We start from the raw sequence: 12,152 nt of genomic DNA on the forward strand, positions 1-12,152 counted from the left end.
AAAGAAGAATCAACATTAGCTCTGTTTTCACATAATAAGACTGAGACTCAGAGAAGTTAAGTAACTTGCAGAAGGTCACACAGCTAGGACTTGCTAGAGCCAGGACTCAGCTCTCCCAAGCAGTGCTGGAGTTAGTGCTTGTAACCATAGGGCCACATTTCCAATCCAAGATTTCTGATATTTTTCCCCTTTGGCGCAGGGTATCCTGAATGTGCCCAGCACTCGGCTGTGCTTCTAAGCTAAGGATTCAGTGCTGTTCTTTAATTGGACCTAAAATTACTGTTTCATCAAGCTGGGAAAAGCCCTGGACCCTAACTGTTAGTAATCACATAGAGCGTTCCATTTTAAATAGACTTTTTTTTTTTTCAGGTGGGTAAAACTTTGAAAATAATGGTACTCTGTTTAAAATGGCCAGTGGTCAATGTGTAATCATTTTATAACTTCTAAACTTTGTGTCAGATATTATTTAAATTCTGTTCTCATCAGTCAGATCATTTTCAATTACTAAGAGAGTTTTTTTTTTTAACCCAGATGGTCTATGGTATTCTGATTAGAAAAAAAAAAAAACCATAAGAAAAACTTTCTTTTATTTATGAATGACAAAGCTACATGCAAAAGGTTTGTCTGTGCCATCCAAAAAGGTAGACACTGGCCACATGTGGCTACTGAGCATTTGAAATGTGTGTGGCTTGAACTGGTAAGTGTAAAATACAAAGCATATTCTGAAAACTCAGGACACAAAAAAGATGTAAAATATTCCATTAGCAATTTGTATATCAATTATATATTGAAATGATAATACTTTGCATATACTGGGCCAAGTAAAATATATTTTAAAGCTAACTTCATATGCTTCTTTTTACTTTTTTTAATGTGGTTGCTAGAAAATCTGAAATTCCGTATGTGGTTTTGCATTTATCTATTGGACAGTGCTGGGTTAAGTGATTACTCGGGGATAAAAGAAAGTATCAGTGCGAGTGGGATCAAGCAGCTCATAGCAGATACGGTCATCAGTGAAAAACGTTCTTTTTTCAGCGATAAGGTGAAGTAGTCATGTGATGACAATTCTACCATTTTCTCAAAGTTCTGCCCTGTTGCCACTGTATTCATAAGAACCCCAGGAAAAGGCATTTCCTCCTTAGGAGAGAGTCTCAGACTGATTTTTTACTACTCAGAAATGTGGGCCTGGAATGACATATCAAGAAGTCCCAACATTTCTAGCGTGGGTTGCAAAGCAGATGGCATGGTCCCGAGCGGTGGTCCGTCGTGCAGATCCCCCACCTCTGCCATTGGGCTGAGGGTTTACAGCGCAGCAGTGAAAAGCCAAAGGGCACCCACGAGTTCATTACATAATTCTCGGTAGCATGAGGCCAAGTGTGTATCTGCTCTGGGGGATGGTCGGCAGACTCTGTCAGGCAGACCACGGCCGTCATGATGATATTTTGACAGAGCGTGTGCTACAGGTTGTTTGTTTGGAAAAAGACTCACCAGGTATTTTTCCTCCCCTTTCTCCTTCCTCTCTCTCTCTCTCTTTTATTTTTTTTCCCCTTTTATACACTCTGGCATAATACTGAATGACTTTGTTTTTAAGCTGCCTTAGCCTTGCTTTGTGAAGAAAAAGGCTGAGTGTTCTTTCCCTGTAGGACACAAGTGTTATTTTTGGAGCAGAGATTCTTAGCCTGATCTTTGTCTAAACCAATTTCTGTTCTTTGTGAGGTCGTGGTCTGGGGCGGCTCTGAGTGATCTCTGTGGAGGGAAGCTTCCTGGCTTCATGAGGGAGCCTGGGCCGAGGTGTCGAAGGGCCACGCCTGGAACGTCACGGCTCGGGGTCTCCACACACAGCTCCTTCGCCTTCAGATTCCCCTTGTTAGGCTTGTCCCCTTGGAATAGTCTGGACCACATGATGTGAAGTGGTGTGATTTTCCTGCTGATGTCATTTCCCGGGATGTTTTGGGTCAAGGTGACCTTGTGCTTTTTAACTGGGTACTGTAGGCCACAGACTACTCAGAACCAAGAAAGCCATGGCTGGAGGATCTCTGTAGGCTGTAGAGGGTGTCGCCGGCTATGGGAGAGCCACAGCCCACTCTGAAGGCCACGACCTGGGTTCCCAAGGGCCTCTGGGAACATGTCTCGTGACTCGCAGCTCAGAGCAGCCCCTTCTGTAACCTGCTCTGCATCAGGCTGCCAGACACGAGGAGGAAAACCTCTGCAGCTTCTCAAAGCTCCTCTTCCTGACCTGTCATTCCTAGGAGTTTACTTAGCTTGCACCTGCTGGGAAACACGTAAAATCAGACACAGTTGAAAACACTGCTGTCAGCAACAAATAACACACCACCTTAACGATGACTCCTTTCCTTTGGAAATTGGTAGCTGGGGATTCAGGGAGCAGGTGTGGATGAGAAAGGCCCCATGATGAACAGGTAGACCCTGCAGGTGTCACAGACTGCTTTCCCCTCGGGGGGGTGACCTGTGAGGCGCCCTTCGCTGGCCGGCTATGCATAGCCAGCAAAGCTTCTTACAAGAGAAGCCTCTTTCCTCACCCTCCATCAGTCCCACCTGCAGACCCGAAGCTTCGCTGTAAATCCCGCAGAAGTCACTGCACCCTGGACCGGAGAGCAGCCGGCTGGCCCGCGCCTGACGGCGTCCCCGCCGCAGCCCTCCATCCTTCCTTTTCTGTGCCGAGGGAGCACGATCGGTGCTCAGCCATGGTCGACATGGGGGGCCTGGACAACCTGATCGCCAACGCGGCCTACCTGCAGGCGCGGAAGTCCTTGGATGCCGACAGCAAGGAGCTGCAGCGCCGACGCCGGACCCTGATGCTGCCCGGGCCGCAGAGCTGCGAGCAGCTCCGCCAGGCCCCGCCCAACGACTTCCACAGCCTGTGCGAGCAGCAGCCTATCGGCCGCCGCCTCTTCCGGGGCTTCCTAGCTACGGTGCCCGCGTACCAGGAGGCCGTGGGCTTCCTGGAGGAGGTGCAGAGCTGGGAGCTGGCCGAAGAGGGTCCCGCCAAGGGCAGCACGCTGCAGGGGCTGATGGCCACTTGTGCGGCCTCCCCGGGGCGCCCACACCCCTTCCTCAACCCAGCTCTGGTCACCAAGTGCCAAGCAGCCACCACGGAGGAAGAGCGAGCGTCCCTGGTGGAGCTGGCCAAGGCTGAGGCCATGGCCTTCTTGCAGGACCAGCCCTTCCTAGAGTTCCTGGCCAGCCCCTTCTATGACAAGTTTCTGCAGTGGAAAGTCTTTGAGATGCAACCGGTGTCAGACAAGTACTTCGAAGAGTTCCGGGTGCTGCGGAAAGGTGGTTTTGGGGAGGTAAGTGTTTCAGAATAGCCAGGCTGGAAGACGAAATAGACAGCATAATAGAGTTTTATTTTGCCTCGTTTTTTTGTTTTTTTTTCTTTTTTATCTCAAGGGAACTTAGAACTAATCTCAGTGCCACATGTGGAGAAAGAATTCCTAGCTTGCTCTCACGTCTTCTTTCCGGTCACCGCGTGAAATAAAATGAGAATGGCATAGAAAAAACTAACAAAATGTGGAACTGGCCAAGAATCTTTATCGTGGGGTCTACAACAGGCAGGCACACACTGAAATGCCCCTTTGGTGAATGATAGCAACAAACAGTGGGAGATCCCCCTTTCCCCTTAATTGTGGTCATGGAGGTAATTTGAGAAAAACTTCAGAGAGCTAAGAAAACACTCATCTTGAATTAAAGCCTGGAATCCATTTTGCACCAATGCTGTGCTCAGCTTTCTTTTTTTAAGTTGAAAAGAATTCTTTAAGGTAAAAGTCACATTACCCATTAACCATTTTAGAGTGTACAATTTAATAGCATTTGGTACATTGCAATGTTGTGTAACTATCATCTCTATCTAGTTCCAAGATACTTTCATCACCCCTGTGCCCATTAACAATTACTACCCATTTCCCCCACTCCCCCGACCCACCCAGCCCCTGGCAACCACTGGGCTGCTTTCTGTCTCTATGGATTTGCCAATTCTGGTGTGTCATATCAATGGAGTCATACAGTATTTGAGCTTTTGTGGCTGGCTTCTTTCACTGCGCGTAAGGTTCGGAGGTTCATTCACCTTGTAGCATGTATCAGTACTTCATTCCTTTTTAGGACTGAATAACATTCCATTGTATGGGAATACTACATTCAATTCATGTATCCATTCATCTATTGGTGGACAGTTGGGTTGTTTCCACCTTTTGGCTAGGGTGAATAGTGCTGCTGTGAACATTTATGTACAAGAATTTGTCTGAATACCTGCTTTCGTTTCTCTTTCGTATATGTCTAGGAGTGGAATTGCTAAGTCTTAGGGCAATTCTGTGTTTAACGTTTTGAGAAATCACCAAACTCTTCCAAGTTTTAAGTTCCCACCAGCAACACGTGAGCGTTTCAATTTCTCCACATCCTTGCCAGGACTTGTTATTTTTCCTTTTATTTTTTTTAAATTATGGCTCACATAGTGGAGGTGAAGTGATACCTCACTGTGGTCCCAGCTCTATCTCAAAGAATCCTTCTCACTCACAGCTTCTCTTTTCTCAGAAGCCTGCCGTCTTTCCACCTTGGTGGTTTTCTGCTCCTCCACCCCCTGTATCCCCCCTCCCCTTGCTGTCTCCAGTGCTGTCTACTTCTTCCTCTCCCTTTCTTTCTCTCCTTAAGGTATGTGCTGTCCAGGTGAAAAACACCGGCAAGATGTATGCCTGTAAGAAACTGGGCAAGAAGCGGCTGAAGAAGAAAAATGGTGAGAAAATGGCTGTCTTGGAAAAGGAAATCTTGGAGAGGGTCAGCAGCCCTTTCATTGTCTCTCTGGCCTATGCCTTTGAGAGCAGGTGCCATCTCTGCCTGGTTATGAGCCTGATGAGTGGGGGAGACCTCAAGTTCCACATTTACAGCGTGGGCGAGCGGGGCCCGGACATGAGCAGGGTGGTCTTCTACTCGGCCCAGATGACCTGCAACATGTTGCACCTCCACTCCCTCAGCATCGTCTACCGGGACCTGAAGCCCAAGAATGTGCTTCTGGACGACGTTGGCAACTGCAGACTGTCCGACGTGGGGCTGGCTGTGGAGATCCAAGATGGCAAGCCCATCATCCAGAGGGTGAGTGGCTCTCCATGGGCCCAAAGGTGGGGCACAGAGTCGGAGAGGAGGGGAGAGGGCCCTTCTATTCCCAGGGCAAGCAGAACCTTGGACTTAATGCTTCTAATTTCCTTGTTCTTAAAGCCCTTATGTTGTCATCTTGCCTTAAGTGGAGTGCTATAAGAGAATTAGCTTAACTGGCTATTTGGGGCTACTTTGCTTTCCTCTCACTAGAAGCAGAGGGGAGCCTTCTTTGTGAGTTGGAGATGATCTGTGCCTTCACCGTGAGATGGTAAGAGCTGAAGCCGTAGCCAGGATCTAGGTATGTCCCACCAATAACCACCTCCCTGGTGCCATGTTCCTGAGTCAATAGAGCCTTGGTTTCCTTTTCTGGAAAATTTTAGGGGCTGGACCCTAAAATTTCAGGATTCTAGGAGGTAAAATTTAATAGGATAAGAAATAGAAGAAACCCCAGCACTTAGCACATTAAAGTAAATATCTCCTTTTCTGTTGAATGTGCACTGGGGGAATGTTTTACATTGAACAAAGGTGAAATTTTAAATGAAAATATATATACAAGACAACAAAGGCAATTGATGTTTATTTTGATCAATTTGGTTCAAGGTGATGGCAGAGAATTCTTTGATTAAAAAGGGAATTATAATTAAGCAATTATGTTAAGCGAACAATACAAAAATCTCTCGAATTCTGACAATTCTTTACCACTGAGTTTCTGTGCACAAAGGTGGGAGGATTCCCAGGAAGATAAGGGCCCAAGTCAGATTCCTAAATATCCACCTAAAACTTGGTTTTTGCACAGTTTCCAGCTTACAACTCAGAGATGAGAATCAGGCAAGGAAGTGAGAAAAATCATGGCAAGTTTGGGAAACCGCAGGTGAATTTATGTGGCTATAATGTAAGGAATGTTGACAAGATGTGTAGAGCTCAGATCATGCAAAGGCATTGGAATTCTTTCTTGTGAGGGACAAGAAGCCATTGAAGGGTTTTTTGTTTTGTTTTGTTTTGTTTTTAAATTTTATTTATTTATTTATTTATTTATTTATTTATTTATTTATGACTGTGTTGGGTCTTCATTTCTGTGCGAGGGCTTTCTCTAGTTGCGGCAAGTGGGGGCCACTCTTCATCGCGGTGCGCGGGCCTCTCACTATCGCGGCCTCTCTTGTTGCGGACGGAGCACAGGCTCCAGACGCACAGGCTCAGCAATTGTGGCTCACGGGCCTAGTCGCTCCGTGGCATGTGGGATCTTCCCAGACCAGGGCTCAAACCCGTGTCCCCTGCATTGGCAGGCAGATTCTCAACCACTGAGCCACCAGGGAAGCCCCCATTGAAGGGTTTTAAGAAAGGGAATGGTGTGATTAGGCTTGCATGTTTTAAACACCAGTTTGGATTGTAGATGAGAGGCAGAGGAGCTAGTTAGGAGGCGGATGCGGTGGCTCAGGAAGAGATGATGAGGCCTGTATAAGACAGTAGGATTGAAGAAGTGGGAATAAAGCAGAGCTGTTGGAAAGAGACCTGATGGGACTTCAGGACCAGCTGGGTATGAGGGTAAGTGATGCGGCAGGTCTCTAGCTCCAGTGACTAGAAAGAGGAGCAGAATTATGGGAAAGCTGGTAAGTTTAATGATGAGTGTGGTGTATATGAGTCTCCTATGTGACAGGCAGGTAGACATTTAGATAAAGATCTGGTGCTCTGCTGAAAGGTCGGAGCTAGACATTGGGATTTGGAGTCATCATGACTTGGGAAGCAGCAGACACCACTGGGTCGTTTGGGAAACAGTGGAGGAAGAGGACCAGGGATGGTAGCTAAGGAACATCAACATGTAGGCGGTGTTGAAGAAAAGGGGCCTTGAAGAGGTTAAAGAAGTAGGACGAGAGTGACAGAGTCATGGGAGCTGTATCAGTTAAGGGTTGATTTCAGCAGCATATCATAGAAAACCCAAATAATAGTGGATTAAACAAGAGAGGGGGTTATTTTTCTTATGTAACAAGTAGTGTGGAGATAAGCGTGGTTGGTATTAGTTCTGCAGCTCCAGGATAATGGAATCGACATCTCTGTCATTTTGGCCTTTTCGACATGTGCAAGATGGCTGCCCTAGCCCCAGCCATCAGGTCCATGTTCCAGGCAGGAGAAAGGAGGAAAGGTCAGGAGTAAATAGGCATGCACGCAGCAACCAAATATGTCTCCGAATATGAACTTCCTTGGAAGGCCCATCTGACAGCTTCCATTTAAATCTCATTGGCTAGAACTATTATCTGGCCACCCCGCCTGTAGGGGAAGCTGATAAATGACTTTTTTTTTTTTTTCGGAAGGAGAAACGCAGGATATGGAGCAGGTAACTGGCAGCCTCCTCCACAGGAGCCAAAGGAGAAGAGGATTTAAGGGAGGAGAGTGGTCAGCACTGTCGAGTGCTGCCAAGAGGTCAGGCAGGCTGTGGGATTTGACAGTCAGGAAACCACAGTGTCCTCAGTAAGAGTGATGCTCAAGGTCAGAACTCAGACTGTGGAGGTTGGATTGACCTGGGAGTAGAGAGTGAGACAAAGGAAGGAGGGAGGCTGGTCACTACAGGGGGACACAGGGAGGAGGATGGAGTTTTAAGGAGGGGAGATTTAGATGCTGAGACAAGAATCAGGAGAGAAAGTGCTGTTTCTGTAGGAAGGAGAGGCTGAATGAGGGTGGAGAAACCGAGGAAGAGGTGGGGATGGGATGGAGGACTTCCGTATCACTGTCTCCTAAGTTGGGGTGGAAAAAGCGGGAAGATGGCAGGGAAGCAGAGTGTTTGCCTCCGTGGGACTTTGCTATGAAAACAGGAACGTTGTGGGACTTCCCTGCTGGTGCAGTGGTTGAGAATTCGCCTGCCAGTGCAGGGGACACGGGTTCGAGCCCTGGTCCGGGAAGATCCCACATGCCGCGGAGCAACTAAGCCCGTGTGCCACAACTACTGAGCCTGAGCTCTAGAACCCGTGAGCCACAACTACTGAGCCCGCGAACCACAACTACCGAAGCCCACGCGCCTAGAGCCTGTGCTCCGCAACAAGAGAAGCCACCGCAATGAGAAGCCCATGCACCACAACAAAGAGTAGCCCCCGCTCGCTGCAACTAGAGAAAGCCCGCGCGCAACAACGAAGACCCAACACAACCAAAAATAAATAAATAAAAATAAAATTAAAAAACAAAAAACAAAAAACGGAAACGTCGTGAATCCATGTCTGTCTATGCATGAAAATACCAAAGTGTATTTCTTCAGGATTTTGAATTCACATTGTCACTTATGCAGAGGAGAAGTGTTCCTTCTGAGTGTCTCATAGGCATGTATCATGCTAATCGGTGGTACATCTCCACCTTGCTGAAGGTCGAGGAGACACATAGCTCTGTCTCTTGTAAATCCTTTCTCAGTCTTCCTCCAGCTCTATTCATGGGCCAAGAGAATATTTAAGGACAGTTCCTTCAGTGGCTCCTGTGTCCAGCTGTCTGACTCTTTTGGAAACTGGAGGAAGCCTTCCGTGCCTCCTCAGTATTGTCCTCTATAATGAATGCAGTTGGTGGAGAAGTTTACTCTCTAGAGACCTCTCACCCTTTTGCCTTTCCTGAGTCCCTCTTTGTCCCATGAGACCAAACTTCTGGGTTTAGACCACTTGCCCCAGTCCTCAAACCTGCCTCCAAAGCCCAGGGGACCCTCAGGAAGGGTGCAGGGTGGGGAGGGGAAGAGTCAGAGAGAAAGTATAGAAACCATAAAAAGAAAGACAGAGAAAAGGAAAGCATCCCTCTTTCACTGTTTACCCCTCCACATAGCTAAGTAGAGCCACTCGGTTTCCTATTTACTGTAGCTCCCACACATGTAACTGGGCCCCCAAGTGGATTTTAAGGTCATTATACTCACAACATTTCACAGAAGAAATGAAAAGGAACATATTTACAGGGCTTCTGTAACCGCTAACATTGTTGTGATGTCAAGATACTGTATAAAGAATTACTGTGAGGGCTTCCCTGGTGGCGCAGTGGTTGAGAATCTGCCTGTCAATGCAGGGGACACGGGCTCGAGCCCTGGTCTGGGAAGATCCCACGTGCCGCGGAGCAACTGGGCCCGCGAGCCACAACTACTGAGCCTGCGCGTCTGGAGCCTGTGCTCCGAAACAAGAGAGGCCGCGATAGTGAGAGGCCCGCGCACCGCGATGAAGAGTGGCCCCCGCTTGCCACAACTAGAGAAAGCCCTCGCACAGAAACGAAGACCCAACACAGCCAAAAAATAAATAAATAAATAAATAAATAAAATTTTATTAAAAAAAAAAAAAAAGAATTCCTGTGAACATTATGAAGAAGGTGTGGAGGAAAAATCACCGATTATGAAGGTTGATACCTGATGCCTGAACTCTGTGCAATCCTTCCAGAAAAGTTAAGGCATCGTGGCTTTGGAGACATGGCTAGCTGCTTCTCATTCAGCTACTCATTCAGTCTTTTGTAAGCTAGCATTGCTTTCTGCTACATATGAAAGAATGCCGGATTCTCAACAATTTCAGTGCCAAGGTCTCTGTGAAAATCTCCTGGCCTTTTCCTCCTATCACAAGATGGCTTTTGCAACTCCAAACATCAAGTCCACATTCCAGGATGGAAGAAAGGGGGAGAAAAGAGAATGTTAACAGACTCTGCTTACACCCCATTGGCCAGGACCATGCCACATGTTCACCTCTAGCTGTAAGGGAGCCTGAAAAATAGTTTTGCATTGTCCAGCCTCTATTGCAGGGGATGATAAGGGAGATGGGGAGTGAGATTAAGTGTTGAATGAGCTGACAGCATCTGTCACCAGCCCCCAGGAAAAAAATATTGATAAAGATGAGGAAATCTGGTTCAGTTTTCAACTCACACAGGCATTAAAATTAGCAAATAATTGTTACAATGGTGTGGTAGGTAGAATTCTAAGATGACCTCCAATGACCCTTGCCCTTGTATAATTTTTTCCCATTGACTTGTGGGCAAGACCTGTGAATATGGTGAGATATCACTCCCGTGATTGTATTACATTATAAGGCAAAATGGATTTTGAAGATGCATTTATGGTTACTAATCAGTTGATTTTGAGTTACTCAAAAGAGAAATTAACCAAGTGGGGCTGACCTAATCACATGAGTCCTTTAAATATGGGTATAGAGGTCAGAGACAGCAGAACTCAGAAACTGAAAGCATGAGAGGGCTTCAACACACCATTGCTGGCTTTGAAGATGGAGTGAACCACATGGCAAGGAATGTAGGTGGTCTCCAGAGTTGAGAGCTGCCTCTGAATGACAGCCAGAAACATAGCAGGGACCTCAGTCTTACAACCACAGTGAACTGAACTCGGCCATAACCACATGAACTTGGAAGAGGATCCTGAGCTCCAGATGAGAGTGCAGCCCAGCAGAATCTTGACTTTGGCTTTGTGAGATCCTGACCAAAGAACCCCTCCAATGCTGTGCTCAAACCTACAGAACTGTGAGGTAATAAATGGGTGTTGTTTTAAGCTACTAAGTTTGTGGTAATTTGTTACACAGCAATAGAAAACTCATACAAGTCATTAATAAAGGAAGATAGCCAATGGAAAGATGAAAAATAGCATCAACATTAATGGTGACGATAGCAAGGTACTGGACACTGTTAGAGGGACAATGTTTTCCTTTCCAGCAGGGATCAGTACACCTACCATCTACTACAGACACACCACAGAGATATTGTGGGTTTGATTCCAGACATTTTTTTGGTTTCCCAGTGTATATAAAAGTTATGTCTACAAAGTATACAATAGAATTATGTCTAAAAAACTATATACATACCTTAATTTTAAAATAATGTTATTGGCAAAATGGCACAACAGACTTGCAGGGTTGCCATAAACCTTCAATTTGTAAAAAATCCAATATCTGCGAAGTGCAGTAAAGCAAAGCACAATAAAACGAGGTATGTCTGTATAATAGAACTTGAAACTCTTAATTGAATTTGAAACTCTGGAAGTGATTCTTCCCAGTGGGTAACCCTTCCCTAGGTATGAGCTGAGCCTCCCTGGAGGGACACAGGCCCTGTCAGGTTATTTCAGGACACCAGGTGAAATACTTTGGACATTGCTTTATAGGCAGCAGGGAGCCATTGAAGGTTTATCAACAGGAAATGGCATGACCAGAGTGATTCTTTTTTTTTTTTAATTTTATTGAAGTATATTTGATTTACAATGTTGTGTTAATTTCTGCTATACAGCAAAGTGACTCAGTTTTATATATATATTCTTTTTCATATTCTTTTCCATTATAGTTTGTCACAGGATACTGAGTATAGGTCCCTGTGCTATACAGTAGGACCTTGTGTTTATCTATCCTATATACAATAGTTTGCATCTGGTAATTCCAAACTCCCAATCCTTCCACCCCCTTTCCCCTTGGCAACCACAAGTCTGTTCTCTATGTCTGTGAGTCTGTTTCTGTTTCGTAGATAAGTCCATTTGTGTCATATTTTAGATTCCACATATAAGTGATATCATATGGTATTTGTCTTTACCTTTCTGACTTCACTTAATATGATAATCTCTAAGACCATCCATGTTACTGCAAATGGCATTATTTCATTCTTTTTTATGGCTGAGTAATATTCCATTGTATATATTTGCCACATCTTCTTTATCCATTCATCTGTCGATGGACATTTAAGTTGTTTCCATGTCTTGGCTATTGTGAATAGTGCTGCTATGAACATAGGGGTGCATGTATCTTTTTGAATTGTAGTTTTGTCTGGGTATGCAGAATGATTTTTTAAGGAGATGACTGACACTATGATGAATTCAAGTAGAGGGAGCCTGGGGTTCAGGAGAAAGGGGGGCCGGTAAAGAGCTACTGTAATAATTCCCACATGAGGTAATGAGGGTTGAAGTAGGGCCCAAGGCTCTGAACAGTCTTACATCCAGAGCTTAGCTGCCTGGCTTCACCTAGGCTTCATCAAGACCCACGTCTGTACTCACTTCTCTTAAATCACGGCTGTCCCCAGTGGAGGGGGCGGGGTTGTGGAGAGAATGGAGCCACTTCTAGAAGGCGGTG

The 12,152-nt window shown here is 45.8% G+C and overlaps 1 protein-coding gene across 1 annotated transcript in view; it reads left to right on the forward strand.

Annotated features, from left to right (window-relative positions):
* The first annotated feature begins 2,705 nt into the window (after positions 1-2,705).
* Positions 2,706-12,152, forward strand: part of GRK7 (G protein-coupled receptor kinase 7) — a 37,176-nt gene continuing 27,729 nt past the window's right edge. The window contains exons 1-2 of the mRNA XM_036849491.1: positions 2,706-3,311; positions 4,666-5,103. Coding sequence (XP_036705386.1) covers positions 2,706-3,311; positions 4,666-5,103 — 1,044 coding nt within the window. The remainder of the gene's footprint in view (positions 3,312-4,665; positions 5,104-12,152) is intronic.

The sequence above is a fragment of the Balaenoptera musculus genome, chromosome 4 (genome assembly GCF_009873245.2).
Source record: "Balaenoptera musculus isolate JJ_BM4_2016_0621 chromosome 4, mBalMus1.pri.v3, whole genome shotgun sequence".
NCBI classification, from domain to species: Eukaryota; Metazoa; Chordata; class Mammalia; order Artiodactyla; family Balaenopteridae; genus Balaenoptera; species Balaenoptera musculus.